Source organism: Salvelinus sp. IW2-2015, linkage group LG10, assembly GCF_002910315.2.
Source record: "Salvelinus sp. IW2-2015 linkage group LG10, ASM291031v2, whole genome shotgun sequence".
Taxonomy (NCBI): Eukaryota; Metazoa; Chordata; class Actinopteri; order Salmoniformes; family Salmonidae; genus Salvelinus; species Salvelinus sp. IW2-2015.
The window spans coordinates 13,083,056-13,106,989 of NC_036850.1; the positions used below are offsets into that span (position 1 = coordinate 13,083,056).

The window sequence follows — 23,934 nt, forward strand, 5'->3', positions numbered from 1 at the left end:
GGACGGGGACAAGGGCTGCTGCCAGGACCGGCCAATAGGCCCTCTCTGACTGACGGACGGACGGACAAATAGACAGACAGACAGGCGATTACAGCTTTGTTGAAATTCATCCCTTGCAGCGCAGACTGCTCTGCATGTACTGCATCCCTTTTTAATATCTCTTTATTTCTACAGTCCCCAATGCACTCTGAACTATAAACACATTATCAGGAGTTTCACTGTTGAATAATTGCAATTTGTCACTTGTAGTTTTCATTCAAAGTATGAAATAGATATGGATTATAAAAAGGTAGTCTCCATTTTTTTTTCAATATGAGGAGAAAATGAAGTCGATGTGTTGTGAATTACACAGTAAAATCTTAAATGTCACTGACTCAACTAAAAAAGAAGCATTTTGCATCTAGGAAATGTGTGTATATTTTTCCCRCATTTGTTTCCCCATTTTTGATGGAGTGTTTTCATTTGTTCTCACAAAGACAGGAAATTGAATGTTAGAAAGGCAAGGGTCCCCATTTCACTTTTCAAGCTAATATTTTGTGGTTTGCTGCTGTTTTGAMTCTGATTTTGTCTTTGGGAAGTGAGTGCATGTTATCCTGTTAAAGTCCTTTTTTGAGGGAGGGAGAGTGTTGGGTGTAAGATGGTGGCACAGTCAGGCTGTAGTGTAGCTTACCGCTACGTTCCTCCCGTGTAAAAAGCTGCTGGATGCTGGCTGGAGTGCTGTGCCAGCTTCGGGGTCATGTGACCAGGCTGAAATTCGAACCCATTGTTCTAAGAAGCAGCCGAATAGAGCTGCAGAGACGGAGCACGGCATTCACACATCTGAATCTGAACACTCAGTGCCTGGCTGTGGTGAGCTGGAGCTGGGACTGGCTCTGGCAGGTATACAGTACTACTGCTGTGGTTTGGTTAGAAGGTTGAGAAGGGAAATGGAATGAATCATTTGTAATGCACACAGCTCTCAATCAAAACATTTAAATAAAAAAATGTCTGCTTCGGTATGACCGAGTAGTGTTTCTGGTCTCTGTGTGGTTGTCAGTGATACTGTAGGGTTGAGAGGACAGTCTGTAGACCACACAGCTGAAAGCACCTGGAGTCTGCTCTGCTGCTGATGCAGAGGTGAAACCGAGGCCAGCAGAGACTAGGTCTGACCCTATAAACGTGTAGTTCAAATAGTTTGAGTCGAAGACGGCCGTCCTCCMTTTTAACTGCTTACTGTTTTGGCCGTTCTTTACTGTTCCTAGTGCCTTATCACTCATTCCACGCTGTGATGTCAGTAACACGACGCTCTCATAACAACACACACAGATCACACACTCCGTCACTGTAGCTGCGTCCCTGGGATAAAACAACAGGACCTTCTCCAAGCAGCCTGTGTAGGAAGCTCTCTGTGGAGAGGGTGCAGAGGGCGTGCCACATTGTTTTGTCTCCTATATTTAAAAAMAATAATAATCATCCATCCACCTTTCTATTCTCTCTTCATAATTGCTACCATTCTTCATCTCACAGGGTAGGCCTACAAAGGAAATAATGAACAAACCCAAAATAAATAATCAACTGTTTCTTTTTCTAGCCACAGAAGTCGAGATGAGGAGAGGATTTCCAAGCCCGGGGTGATGTCGACTCCTGTTAAAGGTTCCCAGGAGGCCCTAATCCAGGCCATCAGCGACCAGCCACTGGCCAGGGAGGACAAACTGCCCCCGCTGCCAGGTCAGTCAGGGCCCCTGCTGCCTCCACAGCTGCCTCCACAGCTGCCTCCACCTGTCTAACTGCCTGAACCAAAACAGGCCTTGACACTCCTCTGTACTGTGCCTATCCCTCTCTGCTTCCCCCTCTCCTCCGCCCTGGATTGGAATGCACTCTGTACTCCTTGTCCCACATATCAGAAAAGCCCAGTTCATAGTACTCTAGTCCATTCCTCTAGTGCAGCCTTTCTTAAAGTATGGGTCGCGACCCAAAGTGGGTCACGGACATGTTAATGGTGGGTTGTGACATGTCAGAGTAAAAACACTATATATATATATAGATAGATTATATATATTATTTTTTTTATTTATATATATATTTTTTTTAATGAACACTGAGCTTACTGTTGAGAGTTAGAATAGTATAATTCACAAGGTGCAATTTCAAAATTTGGTTGTGCATCAGCAGTTTTTCTCTTGTTATGTCAGTTACTGACAGTCACTCAATTAGCCATGTCAGTTACTGACAGTCACTCAATTAGCCATGTCAGCTACCAATTGTTTTTATTGCTAAGTTAGTCTAGCCAGCTGTCTACAGTAAACTTGTAATCATGAACCAGAGGCTGCTGGGAGGAGCTATAAGAGGATGGGCTCATTGATATGGCTGGAATGGAATAAATGGAACAGTATCAAACATATGGAAACCACATGTTTGACACCATTCCAGACATTACAATGAGTCATCCCTCCTATAGTTCCTCCCACCAGCCTCCACTGTCATAAACGAATACCGACCAAACACACAGGGCACGTGACCAGGGGCCCTGACCTCCAGGAGGCCCCCATTTGATTTTGTTAGTCACTCTCACTCAAATATATTAACATGGCATAAGTAATGGCAAAATATATAGAATTGCATGAAAATAGCTTTAAAACTACAAAGATTTCTCTACACCCCATGTCAAAAATGTGTAGATTTGCAGGAAATTCAATTTAAAACTAAAAAATTTCTCTCCAACATGAAGAGGGTGGCCACTAAAATACACTAAATGACCAAAAGTATGTGGACACCTGCTCATCGAACATCTCATTGCAAAATCATGGGCATTAATATGGAGTTGGTCCCCCCTTTGCTGCTGTAACAGCCTACACTCTACTGGGAAGGCTTTCCACTAGATGTTGAAACATTGCTGCGGGGACTTGATTCCATTCAGCCACAAAAGCATTAGTGAGGTCGGGCACTGATGTTGGGCGATTAGGCCTGGCTCGCAGTCGGCGTTCCAATTCATCCTAAAGGTGTTCGATGGGGTTAAGGTCAGGGCTCTGTGCAGGCCAGTCAAGTCTTCCCACACCGATCTTAACAAACCATTTCTGTATGGACCTCGCTTTGTGCACTGGGGCATTGTCATGCTGAAATAGGAAAGGGCCTTCCCCAAACTGTTGCCACAAATTTGAAACCACAGAATCGTCTAGAATATCATGGTATACTGTAGCGTTAATATTTCCCATCACTGGAACTATGGGACCTAGCACGAACCATGAAAAACAGCCCCAGACTATTATTCCTCCTCCACCAAACTTTACAGTCGGCACTATGCATTGAGGCATTTAGTGTTTTCCTGGCATCCGCCAAACCCAGATTTGTCCTTAGGACTGGCAGATGGAGACGTGTGATTCATCACTCCAGAGAACGTGTTTTCACTGCTCCAGAGTCCAATGGCGGCGAGCTTTTCACCACTCCAGCGGACGCTTGGCATTGCGCTTGGTGATCTTAGGCTTGTGTGTGGCTGCTCGGCCATGGAAACCCATTTCATAAAGCTCCCGTCAAACCGTTCTTGTGCTGACTTTGCTACCAGAGGCAGTTTGGAACTCAGTAGTGCGTGTTGCAACCAAGGACAGACGTTTTTTACGTGCTTCAGCACTCAGCGGTCCCGTTTTGTGAGCTTTTGTGGCCTACCACTTCGCGGCCGACCACTTCGCGGCCGAGCCGTTGTTGCTCCTAGATGTTTCCACTTCACAATAACAGCACTTAAAGGTGGCATCCTATGACTGTGCCACATTGAAAATCACTGAGCTCTTCAGTAAGGCCATTCTACTGCCAATGGGGGCCCCTCAAACCAAATCTAGCTTAGGGCCCCCAAATGGGGTCATGTTTTCATGTGCTTGGGTCCCAGGAAAACAGAGTTTCTCATGAAGCCCTGCTCTAGTGTTACGTAATGTTGACCTATTCCCGTAGCTATTTAACCATAACTCAGATAGTCATCTCTACATTCACATTCCAGGTCAGTGTGTTCACATGTGTGTGTGATCATACTATCAGTATGTGACTGAAGTGTGTGTGTGTGTTGGTCCTGTAGAACCAAAGCCAGTGTATGCCCAGCCTGGCCAGCCTGATGTGGACCTGCCAGTCAGCCCCTCTGACGCCCCAGTGCCCAGCGCTGGTCATGATGACAGCATCCTCAGGTAACCCTCAGTCCTGTTAAAGCCATGTTATTATTACCATTTATGTCAGTACCATGTTATTTGCTGATTTGTAATCGCTCCATGTAGAACAGTAGTGTCTAGACATATGTTTGTGTATGATGCCCACTCCCCATGCAGGCCGAGTATGAAGCTGGTGAAGTTTAGGAAGGGGGAGAGTGTCGGCCTGAGGCTGGCCGGAGGGAATGACGTGGGCATCTTTGTAGCCGGAGTCCTGGAGGACAGCCCAGCTGCCAAGGAAGGTCTGGAGGAAGGAGACCAGATTCTCAGGGTAAGAAGTCCATCTCATACAGTAGTACCTGCTTTACACGTTTTATTATTATTAGCTGTTGGGTATGTTTCATCACTTTATGATTGTCACATTTTTGTCAACAAGGCTATTGTAAAGTTTTCTCTTTGGAAACTGCGAAGGATATGTGGTTTGTTCTTTTCCACAAAAGATAGTGTTGAAGGGTATGTTCTGTTCTGTACTAGCTGGAGAACATCTGCTGTCGTTCTGGTAACGTTCTCATCGCTGCCCACGCTTAGTTGGAAACACTTTGTGAAACTATGTGACCCACTAGCCGGTGGATCAACAATGACCTCTACTGTGTTGTCGCTGGTCATAGTGATGTGAGATAGAAAATGGTGATTACGGTGAATCAGTCTGAGGTCATCGCCTGGCTCTTCTCRTCTCTGTCTTTCCTTTGTTTACTCTGAACCACACAATAGAGGTCGTRGTTGTTGTTCTCAGGCCCTGTCTGAAGTATTGTTGATGGAAGTCCCCTCTGATATCAGAGTTGGATTCATTTAATCATGTTTATCACTAGCCACACATTTTAACGAAACACACCATGCTTTGTGTTCCTCCCACACCACAGTATGGGTCAAGGTGGTATGTGGGGAGGACTAACTCCTCCTCTTTGCTAGACTCCTTCCCTGCTGTACAAACACATCTCTAGGCTCTGTGCTATTCCCTATGAGTGGGCTTCCAGGATTGTGTCCCAAATGGCACCCTATTCACTATATAGTGCACTACTTTTGACCTCTTCACTATGTAGGGAAAAGTAGTACACTATAGATAATAGGGTGCCGTTTCAGACACAGCCCAGGATGTTGTTTTCCACCCCTGGGCAGGGAGCCTGTGAGTGTTTCCTGGCCTTCACAGTGTGACTAGTTGAGATAAAGACTTGAAGTTTCCTTTCTGAGGAGGATAAAGGTTGTTCTCTATGATTCAACCCCATGTGTTCCTGGTTCAAACGCTGGCTCTGCAGCAGGGTAAATAAACGTGATATTGTGCTGGGGACTGCAGGGGTTGAGGTGGGGAAGTAGACTGGCCTGAACCCTGGAGCGCTGAAAGTCTCTGTTCTTCTCTCTCCCTCCTCTCTGTAGGTAAACAARGTAGACTTTGCTAACATCATCCGAGAGGAGGCTGTGCTGTTCCTCCTAGACCTTCCRAGGGGTGAAGAGGTCACCATTCTGGCCCAGAAGAAGAAGGATGGTGAGTAACATGGGGAAAACAGATGTTAGATAAATGAACGTTACTATCTTGACAGGGTCAGAGAGTGTAAAGGTTTGAGTTTGCACAGAAACACACATTTTAAGTTTACCTGGTTACATGTGAACTGTACACACACTTTCAATTGTATACCTGAACATTTATCCCTACCTAATTTTTTCTTCTACCAGTTTACCGTCGGATAGTGGAGTCGGATGTGGGCGACTCGTTCTACATCCGAACCCACTTTGAGTATGAGAAGGAGTCTCCGTATGGCCTGAGCTTCAACAAGGGAGAGGTGTTCCGTGTAGTGGACACCCTCTACAACGGCAAGCTGGGCTCCTGGCTCGCCATACGCATTGGCAAGAACCACCAGGAGGTGGAGAGAGGCATCATCCCCAACAAGAACAGGTAGAATACCGGAGAGAGACATCATCCCCAACAAGAACAGGTAGAATACAGTAGAGACATCATCCCCAACAAGAACAGGTAGAATACCGGAGAGAGACATCATCCCCAACAATAACAGGTAGAATACCGGAGAGAGACATCATCCCCAACAAGAACAGGTAGAATATAGTAGAGAGACATCATCCCCAACAAGAACAGTTAGAGTAGAGTTACAGTCGAGTTCAGCAGAGCCTACTCTGTGGAGAGGAGAGGGTAAGGTAGCTAGAGGGGGGAGGGGGGTCGACGGCATTAGTCAAATAAGACACCAGCAGCCTTGCTGTCGGTGTAGAGATGGTAAACAACAACACAAGATGATGAACTGGGCTGTGTAAAGTAGGCCACATTAACATCACCCCTAGTCTCAATTACACGGGTGACAACTGTTCTAGTGAGAAGGCATTTGCACTATGAGTCCTGTGAGGGTAGGAGACTATCTATTCGTAATGAAACAGCAGACTGACAGAGTCCCTGTTGGAGTCTAGGTCTGGCCTGACCTACAGCCCCTGGCTATGTTTAGAGAGAGAGAGATTCCACACCATGGGGCATACAGGGGAACCTCACAGTGCTCCCAACATACCAGAGTGACACCAATATTTGTCACATGCATACACCAACGTAACCATTATACGCGGTGCACCGTGGCTACTCAGCCACGTTGTGTCCCTGGCCATGCCTGTATCCTCTTCAGTCAAATGTTTACTGAATTCTAGGTTATATTAAGGTATAGAAGTATTTCAGACTAGAATAGAGGTGGCCTCCCGAGTGGTGCAGTGGTCTAAGGCACTGCATCGCAGTACTAGCTGTGCTGCTAGAGATCCTGGTTTGAGTCCATATACGTGTCCCATCGCGCTCTAGCGACACCTGTGGCGGGCCGGGTGCAGTGCACGCTGACACGGTCGCCAGGTGTACGGTGTTTCCTCCGACACATTGGTGCGGCTGACTTCCGGGTTAAGTGGGCAGTGTGTCAAGAAGCAGTGCTGCTTGGCGGGGGTCGTGTTTCGGAGGACTCTCGACCTTCGCCTCTCCCGAGTCCGTACGGGAGTTGCAGCGATGGGACAAGACTGTAACTAGCTATTGGATACCATGAAATTGGGGAGAAAATAAATAAATAAGAATAGACGTAAGTTGTATAGAATAACAGGGCTGTAAATGAGACATTGGATAACTGGACGAATTAAAAATAAACTGAGGCCATGTTGGCAGTTTCCATTGAAATCCAATCATTGAATCCATTTCCTGTTGCCTGACACCACTCTATTCCCCCTCCCACAGGGCAGAGCAGTTGTCCAGTGTGCAGTACACCCTCCCCAAAACGCCAGGGGGCGACAGGGCTGACTTCTGGAGGTTCCGTGGTCTGCGGACCTCCAAGAGGAACCTGAGGAAGAGCAGAGAGGACCTGTCTGCCCAGCCGGTCCAGACCAAGTTCCCTGCCTATGAGAGGGTGGTGCTGAGAGAGGGTAGGTGATCTCCAGAGCAGGGTCCATGGATACGTCACAATACCTAAACTAGCTTACCACTGAGAATACATTCTAGAAGTGTGGAAATTGGAATGCAGCCATGTGTTTGCCTACAAATTCGGCCTTGAGAGGTGTTGATACTGTCAAATATGATGTTTTGTATCTTCTGTTATCCAGCTGGGTTCCTGAGGCCTGTGGTGATATTTGGGTCCATCGCAGACGTGGCAAGAGAGAAGCTGGCCAGAGAGGAGCCTGACTTGTTTGAGCTTGCCAGTGAGTAGCCTTTAGCTATCCATTAGTAGCCGTCTCACTGTCTGTCTCAGCCGTGTCTCACACACACACACACACACCACACACACACCACACACACACACACACACACACACACACACACACACACACACAGCTGGAGTAACACAGTACTTAGAGCAGCTCTGTGTTAGAGACAAGAGGGCGCCGTCATCTGCCTACTCAGGTCCATTTGAGGGAATAGCTAACATCTTTAGCATGTAGTGTTATTCTAACACCCTCGACATTATTGAATTTCAATTTTCCTAAGTGCACTACTCCAAAATCCACATATAAAGTGATTCCAGCCCTGGAAGTATTTTGCGTAACCTATATCTCTGTAAACCTTGTATTTTCTTTTCAGAAACACAGCAACATGAAGGAGTGGAAAGTATGTCATGAAGTGCATCAACTTGTTTGTATCAGTGCTAATTCATGCTAGTTAGTTAGGTGGTAGCCTACCCTCTGTACCGTAGATGTGTTTTCTGTAGTTGGTAATGTATGGCCTGATTCAGCCTGTAGGGAGGTTGTGGAATGACTGAATATAGCTAGTTATAGAGCATGTACCCATGGCACAGTCAATATCCTATAGATAATAAGCTGCATACATAACCGTACTAGTCTTCATTATTAATTCCCAAGCTCCTAATGTCTGTGTGTGGATTACACCATAATCTGTACTTAAAATTTCAACTTTTATATTTGATTGGAGACAATGCCTTATGACATTGGTGTGTTTATGACTGAAATTGTAAGGGCTAGTGATGTTAGCACTCTGCAATCTAGAATGCTGGTTTAGAATGCAGGGTTGAGTGGTGAAAGATCCTGTGATAATAGTGTTGAGATCTGAGTAGTGAAACTGCACCCTGGCCTCTCGAAGGGTCATTACCTTATGGTGACAGATAAGGCCAGGCTAGCCATGTTTAAATAATTAACCTTTTTAGAACATCCCTGCTTAACTTAATTTGAATCATGAATCTATTTGAAATGATTCCCTATCTTCTTGTATGTGCATTATCCCACTTCAATGCTTTTCACACATGTAACACATTTCCTGCATTACGGATTATACTGTACTGTAATGTCTGTAGTTGCACGTGCACATTCATAATGACACTACCTATATTTTATGTTTTAAAATGTGCTTAAGGCATATTGCATGCATTAGGGTGAAGGTAATGAGCCAAGATGTATAGTGAGCTCTGCAGTAATATGACACGGTAACATTGTCCCTTCTCCCCCTCTGCAGAGAGTGAGCCCAAAGACGCAGGAAAAGACCAGCGCAGCTCCGGGATCATTCGCCTCCACACCATTAAACAGATCATTGACCGGGTGAGTGAGACTACTTAATACACGGATACGCATTCACACACACACGCATGCACTCACAGACAGATCCCCTCTTAAAGCGCATATAGTACACACACATCCATAGGTAGACTCATCCATGGCTCACTACTGCTCTCTGGTGTTCATGGAATTATGAATGTTTTTATTTGAACAATATATGAACAATATAGTCTAAAACAGCAGTCTGAGCAAACCTTTTAGTGTTAGTATTTAGAACAAATATGAATGATTTATTTATGGGGGGTGTCCTTAGGACCGGCATGCTGTGCTGGACATCACCCCTAACGCTGTGGACCGTCTGAACTACGCCCAGTGGTACCCCATCGTGGTGTTCCTCAACCCGGACAGCAAGCAGGGCGTCAAGACCATGAGAACCAGGCTGTGCCCCGAGTCCAGGAAGTCAGCCAGGAAACTCTATGAGAGAGCCCTCAAACTGAGGAAGAACAACCACCACCTCTTCACCAGTGAGTTTCTATGGGAGGGAGGGGAAGAGAGAAATGGTGAGTGGAAGGTAGGGGGAAAAAATTTTCTCAGAGGGAGATGGAGTTGTCAGGAGTGAGAGACGCTAGGGCTGTGTGCTGTACTGTAGTGTGGACCAGGGGCGCAACTTTGGTTTTAATCCAGTCGGATTAACACTCCAAACAGCCTACCCGACCGCTCGGAGGCGTCCGCATGGTCCTAAAGCACACCGTTGCCTCGGTTTGTATCGCAATCCAATGATAAAACTGGGGCGGACAAAAATGCAATTTCAGAATTTGGGGTGGGGGGGGACATGTTCCCCGTCCCCAGTGAAAGTTATGCCCCTGATGCGGACTATCAGCCGGTGGCACAGTACAGTTAGTGTCTTAGCTAGGTGCTGTTCTCTCCGTCCCCTCCTCCTCATGCAGGCAGGGCTGCTCAGGGCCCCGAACTAACCTCCCACAGGACCCCAGCCGTCATTACCCATTCCCTGCACGGCTCTGCCCCGTATGAAATGGGAGGCGTTTCTTAATTTTTTTTACCGTCTGCTGGCAATAAAGAGGGAGACCCCAGGAGAGCAGAGAGCACAGACAGCCTCTCCTTTCCCATCCATGTTGAGTTACTCCCTTATTCCACATGGGTCTGTAGATGAAGCACTGCCTGGTATTTTTAGAACAAGCCTAGAGAGAGAGAACAACAGAGAAGTGTCACCTGTGGTATTTGTATAAGGTCAAGCAGATTGACACCTGCCAGGCAGCGCTATAGACATTGAGTGTTGTTGGACTCATGACAGCTCATAGTTACAACAGTGGCAACAACCGGGGCTGAGCCAAGACGAGACGAACAGCTTTGGGATGATACAAGCAGTCATACTAGAAATAAGCTTTTTCCCTCATGTATAGTAATAATGAATCATCAATATCTGAATCAATGATAGTTAGACATATCAATTACTTACTAGTTCAGGGACCGGTTTTCCCAAAGCATCTTAAGGTTAAGTTCATCGTTAGAACCTTCGTAGGAGCATCGTTAAATCGCCCGAGCTGTTTCCCCCAAACCATCATTAATGTTGCACTTGAAAACACTCGTAATCTAACGCCTGCCACAGACCACTCGTAGAACAGCTAAGTGCGTTGCTTTTTTTTGCCCTCCCACGTCACTTTATACACAGAAGATCTTCGATAAACATAGAATCACATGCTTTATCCGTCTCTCTGTGACCACAGATAACTTAAGAACAAAGTTGACTACAAATACAAAAGTTGCCAATGTCTTTGCAATTGATACAAACAAGTGACGTATAAAAAGATGATTCCAATGAAAATCAAGATGACTGCATTAAAATATTAACAGTAGGCTATAGGCCTATTTCAATCATATTGAAATACATTTCATGTTCAATCAATTGAGTTCTGTTTTGCTACTTGTAGGGTACTGTTTGTAATTTGTCTCATATACACTAAGTATACCAAACAAATATACCAAACAAATATCTCTCTAGTCTCGGAGCTAATCCGTCGTCAGTATTTTGACATAATTAGAATGGTGTGATTTTAATGGAGAAAGCTGATCCTAGATCAGCACTTCCTTTCTTTTGATCCTATCAGTATCGACACATGCTCCAACGGCACGATAAGTGACCATTCTCTCTGCGTGGAGTTTTCAACGTTCTATTGCTATCGGGAAACCGCGCTCTGATGTGTTAATCGTGATGGTTATTCATGAGGTTGTGAGAACAGATTTTCACAGTGATTATGAGAATTGTGTTATCGGTTGTCTGTGTTCATTTGAGTGGTGCTTTGTCTCTGCTTCTTCTCTCTATCCTTCCCAAGCCACCATTAACATGAATAATATGAATGACGGGTGGTACGGTGCCCTGAAGGAGACCATTCAACAGCAGCAGAACCAGCTGGTGTGGGTTTCAGAGGGAAAGGTAGGATACTCAGCGCCGAGACTAATATCATCAAACACTTAACAACACATTTCATTTGAATGAAAATGTTGTATTCAAAATTAATGTCAGACAATTTTAATATACAATGTATTTTGTGCATTAATACGTTTTTCTTTGCCATTAATTTCTCTGTCTCTCCTCACTGTAATGTTGCTGATTCTGCTCTTTCTTTATCTCCCTTCCCCCTGTCCCCCTCCCTCCCTCTCTCCCGTGCTGTCCTCCTGTCGTGTCTCCCCAGGCGGACGGTGCTCCAGATGATGACKTGGATCTGCATGATGACCGTCTGTCGTACCTGTCGGCTCCGGGCAGTGAGTACTCCATGTACAGCACGGACAGCCGCCACACCTCCGACTACGAGGACACGGACACAGAGGGCGGGGCCTACACCGACCAGGAACTAGACGAGACGCTGAACGACGAGGTGGGCCTGCCCACTGAGCCCGCCATCACCCGCTCCTCGGAGCCCGTCCGAGAGGACCCGCCAGTCATCCAGGAGCCCCTGAGGTACGGCGGGTACCAGCACACAGTGCAGCCCGCCCCCCTGAACCGGATCGACCCAGCCGGGTTCAAGGCACCAGTGGCCCAGCAGGTACCGTTTATGAGAGCGTGCATCTGCCTGTTGTCTCGAATCCGTGGTGTGCGTGAGGAGAGTGTTCTGGCGCCGCTATTGAAGCAGTGTTTTAAACAGTATTATCTACTAACACAAACAAAGAAAAACAAAAAAGATGGAAAGAAAATTTGTATCCACTTAAGTATTTATTCACTATCGTGTTTGTTTTTTTTATTTTTGAAGAAAAAAAGATAAAAAAGAAAGAATAAGCTTGACTGTTATAATCAGTGTTCACGACCTGCGTTAGTGTGACTGTTATAATCAGTATTCACGACCTGCGTTAGTGTGACTGTTAATCAGTTCACGACCTGCGTTAGTGTGACTGTTATAATCAGTATTCACGACCTGCGTTAGTGTGACTGTTATAATCAGTATTCACGACCTGCGTTAGTGTGACTGTTATAATCAGTATCACGACCTGTGTTAGTGTGACTGTTATAATCAGTATTCACGACCTGCGTTAGTGTGACTGTTAAATCAGTATTCACGACCTGCGTTAGTGAGACTGTTATAATCAGTATTCACGACCTGCGTTAGTGTGACTGTTTAAATCAGTATTCACGACCTGTGTTAAGTGTGACTGTTTTTGTTGATGTCGATGTTCTCACTGAGGAGAAGAAGTTTTCTGTCTGTCAAGTGTCTGTATCGGTACCACCATATGTGCTCTTCCTAGTTGTTTCACTTGTGATTTGGACTGATACCGTGATACCAGAAGTATTTATGTGCATGTTGGAAATGTCAGTGTTAACCACGTATTGCTGTAAATTTTTATCTGGGTCAATTCGGCCGTTATGATATCCACGAAAAGTTTGTCTTCTGATGTGTAAAGAGAAAAAAAGAAAAAGGAAACATTGTACTGTAATCTAGAATTAAAGTCCAATCAGACTACATTAACAACAGAAACTTTGTCCTGTTACGAATTCTTACGTGGCAGATTGATCATCTAAAGCCATCAGTTGAATTTGGTCCGAGGATGGTGAGTTTACTGAGTGGTCGGTGGAGGAGGTACAGAGCAGGCTGTGTTACGCTGTAACGTTAACATTAGTGAGGGTGTATCTCCCTCGTGAGTAGCACCGTGTATTAAACGTTTCTGAACCACTTCACAGAATGAGAAAGCAGAGGCTGTTCCGGCCACCATGCCTATCCTCCCCAGCAGCCTGAGCAGCCTGTGTTACTGGCTGAGACAGAGGCAGGCCCACTGCTGTCAACAACACTGTAAATGGTGTAGCGGTTTGAGCCATGGTTTAAGCCTTGGCCCTATCGCTGCTCCCCAGAGCAAACCCAAGCCAGGCCCCGGCCCGAGGCTGACAGGCTTAGGATGCCCACCCCTGATCTAGCTCAGCCCCTGGCCCCGCCCCAACGCTCGAACCCGAACCCCTACAATCCGGACTGCCCAGTTCAGAACCACAGGTACCCATCATCTGGACATGGCCTGGCCCGTCCGACCCCGCTGTCGGTCTGCTGTGGCCTGTCGCTGCCTGCCTGTGTACCGCCCGCCACGCTTTCCTTTCACTCTTGCATGCCTGCCGCTGTCCACTGTGTGCTTCTGAGAGAGAGTGAGAGAGAGACTGTGTGTATCTGAGCACTCGTAAACAACAGTGGGCTTCTTGGAGGAGAATATAGACTGATTGCTGCATTGGTGTGGTACCTATATAGAGAAGAGCAGCGAAGAACTGAGGCTCTCACTGTTGCTTACCCTCTTGCATGGCTACAACATGTTTCAGTTGGTTTCTCTCTGTTTAAACATAGCAGTAGAACTGATGATAGTGGTGTACTGGTTGATGCAGACTGAATGGCCATTTAATTATTTCGATTTTTTGGTGACATCTCTTCAAGTTATCAATCAGTATTTTGGATATTTTATTAGACATTTTATCCCTGAATTTGAAATTGTAGCCATTCCGCTCCAACTGGAGTATACTTTTATGGATTTTAACATCCCATGAAGTTAATGTAAATAATGACTTGTTTGTTCAATGGCTACTTTTCAAATGCCATGGTTTTTAATGGGTTTACATTGTGTGGGGGACATGCAGTAATTTCATTTGGCTTCTAATGTTATAAAGATAAAGTTTTTTTTTGTTTGTATCTACTTTGTTAGTTTTGTTTTTGGGTTGCTGTTTAAACTAAAGTGGTATGTTGCAATATATATTGAGATCTCCTGTGTGTATTGGCTGCTCTGATCTGACATTCAGACCTGCATTCTGTTTGACCTGACCTTTAACCCCTACCTCTGAGTGTCTCTATTTCAGGTCTCCTGCTTCCTCTCTCTGCTTCTCCTTCAGCCATTATTAATCTTCTGTTTAAATATTCTCGTTGCCTTCTGTACTTGATTCTTATATTTATAAGCACATTTATTTATTGGATGTGTGCTACTGGTTGCTCTTGTCCCATTACTCACATATGTTCTTCCATTGTTTATTTCCTCAGATGTACAAGAAGGATCCCTACCTGGAGGAGCCAGTCAGAGTGAACCATGGTGGTGTAAAGCCGTCTCCGGCGATGGGGCCGCCCATGACCTACGAGTCCCAGCCTCCGTATCAGGACCAACACCCGTACAGAGATTACGATCACCGCCAACCGCTACGACGGGGGTGGCTACCTGGAACCAAAGTATCGTAACTTCGACTCTCAACTGCACCACGAGAAAACGTGCCTCACTACGTGACCAGTGGCCTCCCTACAACCAGCAACCTCTGGCCCACCACCCCACCAGCAGCAGCACCCCCCTGGGCCTGGCACGACCCCCGGCTGTCCTACGAAGACGGACCCGAGCAAGACTACAGCCCCCTCAGCCGCGCTATGATGAGACCCCGCTGGCTACAACGGACGACCTCGCTACGGCAGCAGCAGGACCAGGACCCATCCGCTACGATGAGCTCCTCCATCCGTCCCAGGGGGCTAACGCTCCTCTACGTTACGACCAGGAGCCTCACCCGTATCCCCTGCAACACGCTCTCCAGAGCCCCTAAACAGTACTACCAGGGGGAGCCTGCCCAGCGGCCAGGACCTGAGCCTGCCTACAACCAGGCACCACCTCAGCACCGAGGCTACAAGCCCCCGCCCCACAGTATGAACCCATCATGAACTTTGACGCCCCGTGCCCGCACCCAAACCACAACCAGAGGCTCTCCGTCCCTCACCTGGGGACACGGTGATCACTACAGCCCCAATCCCCTTCCCCCTCCCAGAGTGGAGCTGAGGACGACCCGGCCATAAGGGCCCAGTCGGTGCTGTCCAGGGTCAAGATGTTTGAGAACAAGCGCTCTGTGTCTGTGGACCGAGCCAAGGAGGCAGGAGACACCGTCGGGCTCAGGGTAAGCATCTGGAAAACACCTCACTCTTGTGCACGTATGTAATGCTCAGTGCTTGACTTGGGCACGAGCTCAAATGCTCTACTGCCTGAGCTCCTGTTCCTCTTATAGAATATTAGCTCAAAAGTATTGGGGAGCTCCTGCACCTAAATGCAAACAGTACCGGCACATAAAATGAGTACCAGAACCTATTTCAGTCCAAGTTAAGCACTGGTAATGCTCACAGGGTTACCTGACCCTGACCTCTACTAATTATATTTGATTGGTCCATGTGATGTCCGTAAAGGTTTACTTTTCCAGGAATTTTATTTGCATTTCTATCTTGCTCCCACAGTCAGCGGATCTGCCCACCAAACCAGGCACGTGCATTCCTAAAGCCAACTCGCTCAGCAATCTGGACCAGGAGAAGTCCTTCAGGTAATGGGTCATAATGGAGTACAGCACTGAGCCCCCCCACCACACACACACTACATCACACCACAGAACAGATGCTGCTTTATCTCTGAGGGCCAGATGTGTCTGTTAGGGCTGTCAGGCGATCCACTCTGAAGTGGATCATAGGGCTTAGAAAGGTAAATGACTTTTGAAGATATGATATGAATATGACGGTGTACTGTATTGTATGGCTGCCGTGTTGGGTGATCTGACCCAACTTAGCTATTATTTAGCCGTTTATCTACGCTGTTTGCACTAAATGTCTCCGCTATCATTACATATGATCAACAAATACTTTTGAACATCAGARCGGCTGTTACTTAACTCAATTTTGGGTTCAACTACTTGTTTGGCTCATCTGCCCTGGGCTCTTTGTGTACCTCCAACCAAATCTTCGGGCTACCCAAGAGGAAACGCCGGAGAAAAGGAGGCAGGAGAGTGGCCGTCCTGGCGAGTCGAAGGAAAACCAGCCACCAGTTCCCTTCATTCTATTGGCCACTTGATAATAAGATGGATGACCTCTGATCGCAGATTTGCGATCAGCGGGACTCTCGTAACTGCAATATCCTCTGTTTTTCTGGAACATGGCTTTCAGACAAGATACTTGATGGATTCTCCATTCACCGAGCAGACAGGATATCGGATTCAGGGAAATCCAGAGTGGGAGGGGTAAGTCTCTTCATCAGCAGCAAATGTTGTGCAGACTCTAGCGCAGTGGAAGGAAGTTTCGTCCTATTGTTCACGTCTTGAAATACCTGATGGTCAAATGCTGACCTTTTTACCTCCCGAGAGACTTTTCATCTGTTATTGTGACTGGTGTATATATTCCACATCAGGACAACAACAACAAGTTGGCACTTGATGAACTGTACGAGGCTATAAAGAAGCAGGAAACCATGCACCCAGATGCTGCTTTTCTTGTTTCCGGTGATTTTAATTCCGCGCCACTCCTGCTTCCTGTTTACAAACAAAAGCTCAAACAGGAAGGAAGACCCATGATGTGCTCCATAGAAAATGGTCTACTGGAGCAGAAGCTATTCTACAGGACTGCTTTGCTAGCGCTGACTGGAATATGTTAATCAGGAAATGCATCGCTGACATCGTCCCCACAGTGGAGGTTTGCTGCTTCCCCAAACTAAAGCCCTGAAATAACACTGATGTGCGTGCTAAGCTAAAAGACAGAGCTACTGCTCACAGGGCTATGGCTGAGGACACGAATGCGTAGAAGAAGTCCCGCTACGACCTCTGCAGAGCTATCGAACAAGCAAAAGGGTAAGATCTGAACAAGGTGGAATCCTATTATACAAGTTACAGTACATTTTGGACTACAAAGGAAGCCCTAGCCGTGATCTGCCTAACGATGTCTCTCTACCAGACAATCTCAATGCCTTTTATGCATGCCTCGACAAAAACAACACAGAGCCCAGCATGAGGGCCCCCGTTGAGCCAGAGGTCTGGGTGATCTCTCTCTGAGGCTGACATGAGTAAGGTTTTTAAGTGGGTCAACACTCGTAAGGCCGCAGGGCCAGACGGTATTCCAGGGTGTGTCCTCGGGGCATGTGCAGAAAAGCTGGCAGGCGTCTTCAGACATTTTCAACCTCTCCTTGTATGTAATCCCCACGTTTCAAGCTGACTACCATCATTCCTGTTCATCAAAACTCTAAGGCATCCTGCCACATTAACTACCGTCATGCCGCACTCACATCATGCTAACATGACCCCTGTGACCCTGGAGCCAGGAGAGATCCAGGAGAGGCGCATGAGTAAATTAAAGTAAATTAAGTAATGAAGTGCTTTGAAAGGTTGGTCATGGCACACATGAACTCCATCATCCCAGATAGCCTGGACCCACTCCAATTTGCACACCACCCCAACAGATCCATAGATGACGCAATATCAATTGCACGCCACACTGCCCTTTCCCACCTGGACAAAAGGAACACCTATGTGAGAATGCTGTTCATTGACTATAGCTCAGCGTTCAACACCATAGTGCCCACAAAGTTGGTCACCAAGCTCGGGACCCTGGGATGGAACACCTTCCTCTGTAACTGGATCCTGGTCTTCCTGATGGTCGACCCCAGGTGGTAAGAGTAGGCAACAACACCTCCGTCACGCTGACCCTACAATAACGGGGCCCCCACGGTGTGTGGTTAGCCCCCTCTACTCCCAGTTCACCCACGACTGCGGCCACGCACGACTTCAACTCCATCAAGTTTGCATATGACACGTGGTGGTAGGCCTGATCACAAATGATGATGAGACGGGAGGAGGTCAGAGACCTCACAGTGTGGTGCCAGGACAACAACCTCTCCCGCAACGTCAGCAAGACCAACAAGCTGATCTTGGACTACAGGAAACAGGGGAGGGTGCACACCATAATCCACATCGACGGGGCCGCAGTGGAGGGTCAAGAGCTTCAAGTTCCTCTGTGTCCACATCACTGAGGACTTAACATGGTCCTCTCACACCAGCACAATTGTGAAGAAGGCACGGCAGTGCCTCTTATCCCTCAGGAGGCTGAAACGATTTGGCATGGCCCCTCAGATCCTTAGGAACTTTTACAGCTGCTCCATCAAGAGCATTCTGACTGGTTGTATCACCGTCTGGTATGGCAACTGCACTGCACTGCCCTCGACCCGAAAGCCCTACATAGGGAGATGAGGACGTCCCAATGCATCACTGGGGGTGAGCTCCCAGCCATTCAGGACGTACATTCCAGGGTGTGTCTGAGAACTGTTCTCCATACTCCCGTCCGGCAGGTGGTACAGTTGCATCAAGGCTCAGACCAACAGAATCCTAAACCATGGGTTCTCAAAGGATTTGGGGCCGGGTACCCCGTTTGTGATAGCAAATTCATCAGGGACCTCCTCATAATCAGAACACAACTTGAGTTAAATAAAAATAGCATATATGGAGTTTTACCATGACTTTGTGTCCATGGCCGGACTAGCCAAATCTTGGGCCGTGGGAAGGAACATTTTAAGGACTCGCCACTTGGCATTGGAGAGAAAAAAATTCAGTTTTCAAGCAAATGTCCTGCAATTCTACACATTTTGTCATGGAGTAGAGAAATGTTTTGTTGTGACTATAAAGCTAATATCCTGCAATTCAACCAATTTTGCAATGCGGCAGAGAGAACCTTGCCATTTTAAAGCTTAAAGTAACTGTCCAGTGTTTCAAGATTTTTATATAATGTTATCTATAATTAATAATTACAATATGAGTGAAATAATTACAATTTTTGGAAGGAAAACTATGTTAAAAAGCAGCTTTTCTATGTTGGAATAGTGTGGGCATACCCCAGGGGAGAACGACTGCCCCCTCTCATTGAAGCCACGGAAATTCAAGGCCGACCGCAGTATTGCAGGCATTGTTTGCAGAAAACAGGATCCCTCATTATAGTGAATTTTACTTTTTGTAAATAAAATAAAATATTGAAGACGATCATGGTACAAATAATAGCTTCTAATACACCAGATGTATGTCCTTGAACCCATTATTTTAAAATCACATTTTTTTTTCTTTCTCCAATTTAAACTTTGTCCACAAATATGAGTATAGGATGAGTCACAATATTATTTGGGTGAGGTGAGTGCATCCATTTATCCTTCATCCTTCTACTGATCACTATTACCCCTGTTTACATGACACTTGCACACTCACATTAACATACACACGCACATACCCACCACTTACATGTACCCTGTATATGGCACCCTGTCTTATTTCTTGTTTTTTTGTATTTTATTATTAGTTATATGAATACTGCACTGTTGGGTAGGGCTTGCAAGTTAAGCATTGTACTGATGTAAAACAATGCCGCTGCCTCTCATTGGCGCTGCTGTTTGCTGCTCTTGGTCTTGGAGCGCCCCTCGGTGGACACTAAGAGAAACTACCTTCCAACTCTGCACACACTGACTGATGCAGTAATATACTATATGCATGTTGCAGAGGCTGTCCCGTACACATGTTTATCATTGAAGCACTGATGCTTTCATTGTAGTTCTGTCTGATTTGTTATATGGTAAATTGTAGTGATTTAGAGATCGGAACAAACACACCACAATATATTTTAGAGGAATTTCTTTGTGTGGTTTGTTATTTTAATTGGCTCACCCCTTCTTTATCTCTCTCCTCAGAGTCCCTGAGCCTCAGAAGCCCCGGGAGGTGTCCGATGATGACATAGTGCGCTCTAACCACTATAACCCAGATGAAGACGAGGAGTACTATAGGAAACAGCTGTCTTACTTTGACCGGCGAAGCTTAGACGCAGGCAAGGCCCCTCAGACAACACCTGTCATCGCAACTAAACCTGCTGCTCAACCACAAGCACATCCCGGATACAACTACCCCAGGTAACTCACTCCCACGTGTCACTCTCTCTGGGATATGTGGTAGGAAATCAAATCACTGTGGTGGGAGACGGTATATGTGAGTAGAGCGGAGCGAGGAGTGGAGCGTTTTGACTGGAGCGTCGGCCTTCTCACCCGCTCCAGTAGCGCTCACTTCACGAGCTTAGGGCATGCCCGGCCCAGCATGCATTTTTTGTCTACTTGTCCACTGCTGTAGCCCCTTGCTTTAGCTACTGTCATATAATATGCTAAATATTTTCATAAAGCATGATGGTGTACTTACTAAGTGGACATGCTAACAGAGAGGAACGAGGTGGGTAGCTAGCTTAGTGTGTCACTGTAGCAAAGTATTTATAAACTCAAAATCAGATCTCTTAAAAGTTTCATTAATTTTCGATTCTATTATCTATACAATGGGCCATCATTAATTTTTGCCCAATAGGCCTGGCATATTACCTCTTCCAAGGAGCTTTCCGTTTTGATAGGGTTATTTTACCTACAATCCTTTAGGCCTACCTACAGAAAAAAGAAAACGATGGGTCCTTGCCCAGAGTGTTTAGGGGGGTGTTTAGCATCACCAGTGGCTCTGCAAGCTCTGAGACGGTCCTCTCCACTACTGGTCTGTTCTCCAGGCACCATCACATGAGCCTGAAGCCACAGACTCTGGCCAAACTCATGTTTCTAAAAATGTATTCAAAGGCACTGTAGATGGAGACTAATAAGGCATTTTTTATTTTACATTTTAACCTTTATTTAACTAGACAAGTCAGTTAAGAACAAATTCTTATTTACAATGACAGCCTACTGGGGAACAGTGGGTTAACTGCCTTCTTCAGGGGCAGAATGATAGATTTTTACCTTGTCAGCTTGGGGATTCGATCTTGCAACCTTTCGGTTACTAGTCCAACGCTCTAACCATTAGGCTACCTATGCAATAGACTAGAAACATGATTTTAGTAAAGGCTGATTTGTAATTCATATATACAGAAAAAAACGGTACACTACACTTCCTATTCATATCTAACTCCCTTCATCTGTATTAATCTGAGGAGGTTCTCCCAGCCATGTGAAAGATTGAAAACAAGGCAGCAAGGTTTTTGTCACCAGAGCGGTTTAGAGCATATTACTAGTTGCCTGTGAATAACCAGACCTTCATACAAACTTGCTATGCTGAATTCTTGACGCACAATCGAAGGTGCTGCCATATCCTGCCAGCACGCCCACAAGGGAGCCACTCAGGTGGAGAATGACGCGAGCAAGGAGATGGGAGTAACACTCCAGGCTATTTGCTCTGAGCCCGGCATAATAATGTAATGAAACAAGCAGGGAGCAGGTTTCGAACTCTCAACATTCTATCCCAAAGTCCAGCACGCTATCGACTGTGCCCGAATGTATTACTTGGGGTTGGGGCCGATTGTGGCTAAAAACACTTCATCAATTGGAATCTTTAACATGTGGAAAGTGGAAAAAGTAATTATTGTTAGTTTTTCACAAGCGTAGCAGGATGGGCTATTAGCTGAACAATAGACTATTAAACCTTAACTAAAGAATTGTCTAATAGCCGAGCAAGATGTGAACCCACCCCCACCCCCACCCCACACAACTTGCAACAAATCATTTCGATCTACCTTGCCAAATCTACCTACACACGGTTAATGTTCTGAAAAAAAATATATATAATATATTGGTCATGGCTCCCGAGTAGCGCAGCGGTCTAAGGCACTGCATCTCCGTGCAAGAGGCATTACTACAGTCCCTGGTTCAAATACAGGCTGTATCACATCCGACCGTGATTGGGAGTGCCATAGGGCGGCGCACAATTGGCCCAGTGTCATCCGAGTTTGGCTGGGGTAGGCCGGGATTGTAAATAAGAATTTGTTCTTACCTGACTTGTCTAGTTAAATTTACAAAACAACTGGCGGCAATCGCAGCGCAATCAATAGGAGGTGAACAGTGGCTGGTGCTGAAAATAGAGCTTACTTGTTAGGCAAGTGTTGCACACCAACAGATGGAGAAAACCTACACCAGTCGAGCAATTCATTTAAAAAATAATCTTAATTTTAATTTGACTTTACAAACAACAAGAGGGCTTAATTGGAGTCTTTCTTCATAGCCTAGACCTATATAAAATAACTTAACTGGCTAAGGTAGGCTATGAGGCTTAATTAAATAAAGAGAAAAAAATGCATTAAAATACGGATGTTTATTTAAACTACATTTTAGTCACACTTCCACCCAGCTCCACGACCACAGGTAAAACCTTGCTTAGATTATCAATGTATTTATTGCATTGTTGTATCGTCAATTTCTCTAGCCAAAACATCTTGATGGCCTTGCCCAGTTCATCTTTGCTTGTCGGCTTGGCAGAGTTACAGATTAAAGTTTTCAGTTGATGCCAAACAAGTTCGATCAGGTTTAAATCAGGAGACCTACCTACATGTAGAGATGAAAAAAATATTTTGAGATATACTGTAGGCCTACCGTAGGGGTTGTAGGTTGATTTTACTTTTAATTTACTACATAAAAGTCTACTTACTCTGCTGGCGTCTTGACCCAGTTTATGCCCTCATTTGCAATGCAAACCCGGGCACTTTCCCATGTTTACTACAGTATGTACTATAGGCTATGTTTACTTGTCAGACTGCACAGTAGCCTAATAAACAAATGCAGGTGGCTTATATCTTCTAAATGCTTTATTATCCAAATGTAAAAGAAAATACTGTACATTAGTGTATTTCTTCATCAGCATCTTTATGCTTTCGTTAATAAAATGATGATAAAAATACTCTTTCAAAATGCTGATATTTATTTAGTTATGGATCCATAACGAATTACTATGGGAATAAATATCAGTGATTTACAGAAATATTGGAACAAAGTTGTCTAATGAAGGTAAACAAATTGTTGCTTACTGGCAAATACTCTTTCAAACACACTGTCACGTTGTACAGCGCCATTATGGCTATTAGCAGGGCAATATTTTGGCCTTTATAGATATTATTTTGGACTTTATTCAGATTACCATCGCTCAGTGTCATTTTAAAAAAACTAAATCATCTCCAAAATATCGTTATATATATACTTGAATCCAAGATGGCGTAGCAGTCGGACGTGTCTTTGTCTTGTCTTGTCCCGTGTAAATAGTCTTCGTATTTTTCGTATACATTTCGTATATATTTTAATTTCACTTTCCATCTAGGAACTGAATATACATTCCTACATTCCGCCTCACCCAATGTGGTACGGACCTGCTATTTTTTTTTATACTTTAGAACCGTAACCCCAATCAGAAGCTAGCCAGATAACTAGCTACTAGCTAGTAGTCAGTTAGCCACTGCTGCGGTCTTCGCCTTAACTCGGACACAGCCAGCTTCAATACCGGGCAATACCTGCCAGTCTGCAAGCGCGATATCAACCCAGAGCATATAGGACTGCTTTTTCTCTACCACATCACCGGTTCCTGACGCAAGCTCTGGACAATTACACCGTATCATCACAGCTAGCTAGCTGCAACCGAGTGGCTACTACTGGCTAACACCTCTGTCTCGAAGCAAGCACCAGTTAGCCTTGAGCTAGCCTCGAGCTAGGCCCATCTGCCGGCTAGCCGAAGAGGTCTACCAGC

The 23,934-nt window shown here is 45.6% G+C and overlaps 1 protein-coding gene across 1 annotated transcript in view; it reads left to right on the forward strand.

Moving 5' to 3' along the window:
* The window catches only part of LOC111969103 (tight junction protein ZO-1), a 160,234-nt gene that overhangs the window by 121,751 nt on the left and 14,549 nt on the right, over positions 1-23,934 (forward strand). The window contains 31 exon segments of the mRNA XM_070445395.1: positions 1,571-1,707; positions 4,040-4,145; positions 4,284-4,434; positions 5,535-5,643; positions 5,832-6,051; positions 7,363-7,547; positions 7,725-7,820; positions 8,200-8,226; positions 9,085-9,167; positions 9,439-9,649; positions 11,477-11,577; positions 11,837-12,187; positions 13,315-13,356; positions 13,359-13,398; positions 13,401-13,438; positions 13,441-13,507; positions 13,510-13,553; positions 13,556-13,618; positions 14,639-14,781; positions 14,783-14,946; positions 14,949-14,990; positions 14,993-15,022; positions 15,025-15,055; positions 15,057-15,148; positions 15,151-15,171; positions 15,174-15,272; positions 15,275-15,307; positions 15,310-15,379; positions 15,381-15,525; positions 15,857-15,939; positions 20,100-20,315. Of these exon segments, the coding sequence (XP_070301496.1) occupies positions 1,571-1,707; positions 4,040-4,145; positions 4,284-4,434; positions 5,535-5,643; positions 5,832-6,051; positions 7,363-7,547; positions 7,725-7,820; positions 8,200-8,226; positions 9,085-9,167; positions 9,439-9,649; positions 11,477-11,577; positions 11,837-12,187; positions 13,315-13,356; positions 13,359-13,398; positions 13,401-13,438; positions 13,441-13,507; positions 13,510-13,553; positions 13,556-13,618; positions 14,639-14,781; positions 14,783-14,946; positions 14,949-14,990; positions 14,993-15,022; positions 15,025-15,055; positions 15,057-15,148; positions 15,151-15,171; positions 15,174-15,272; positions 15,275-15,307; positions 15,310-15,379; positions 15,381-15,525; positions 15,857-15,939; positions 20,100-20,315 (3,240 nt within the window).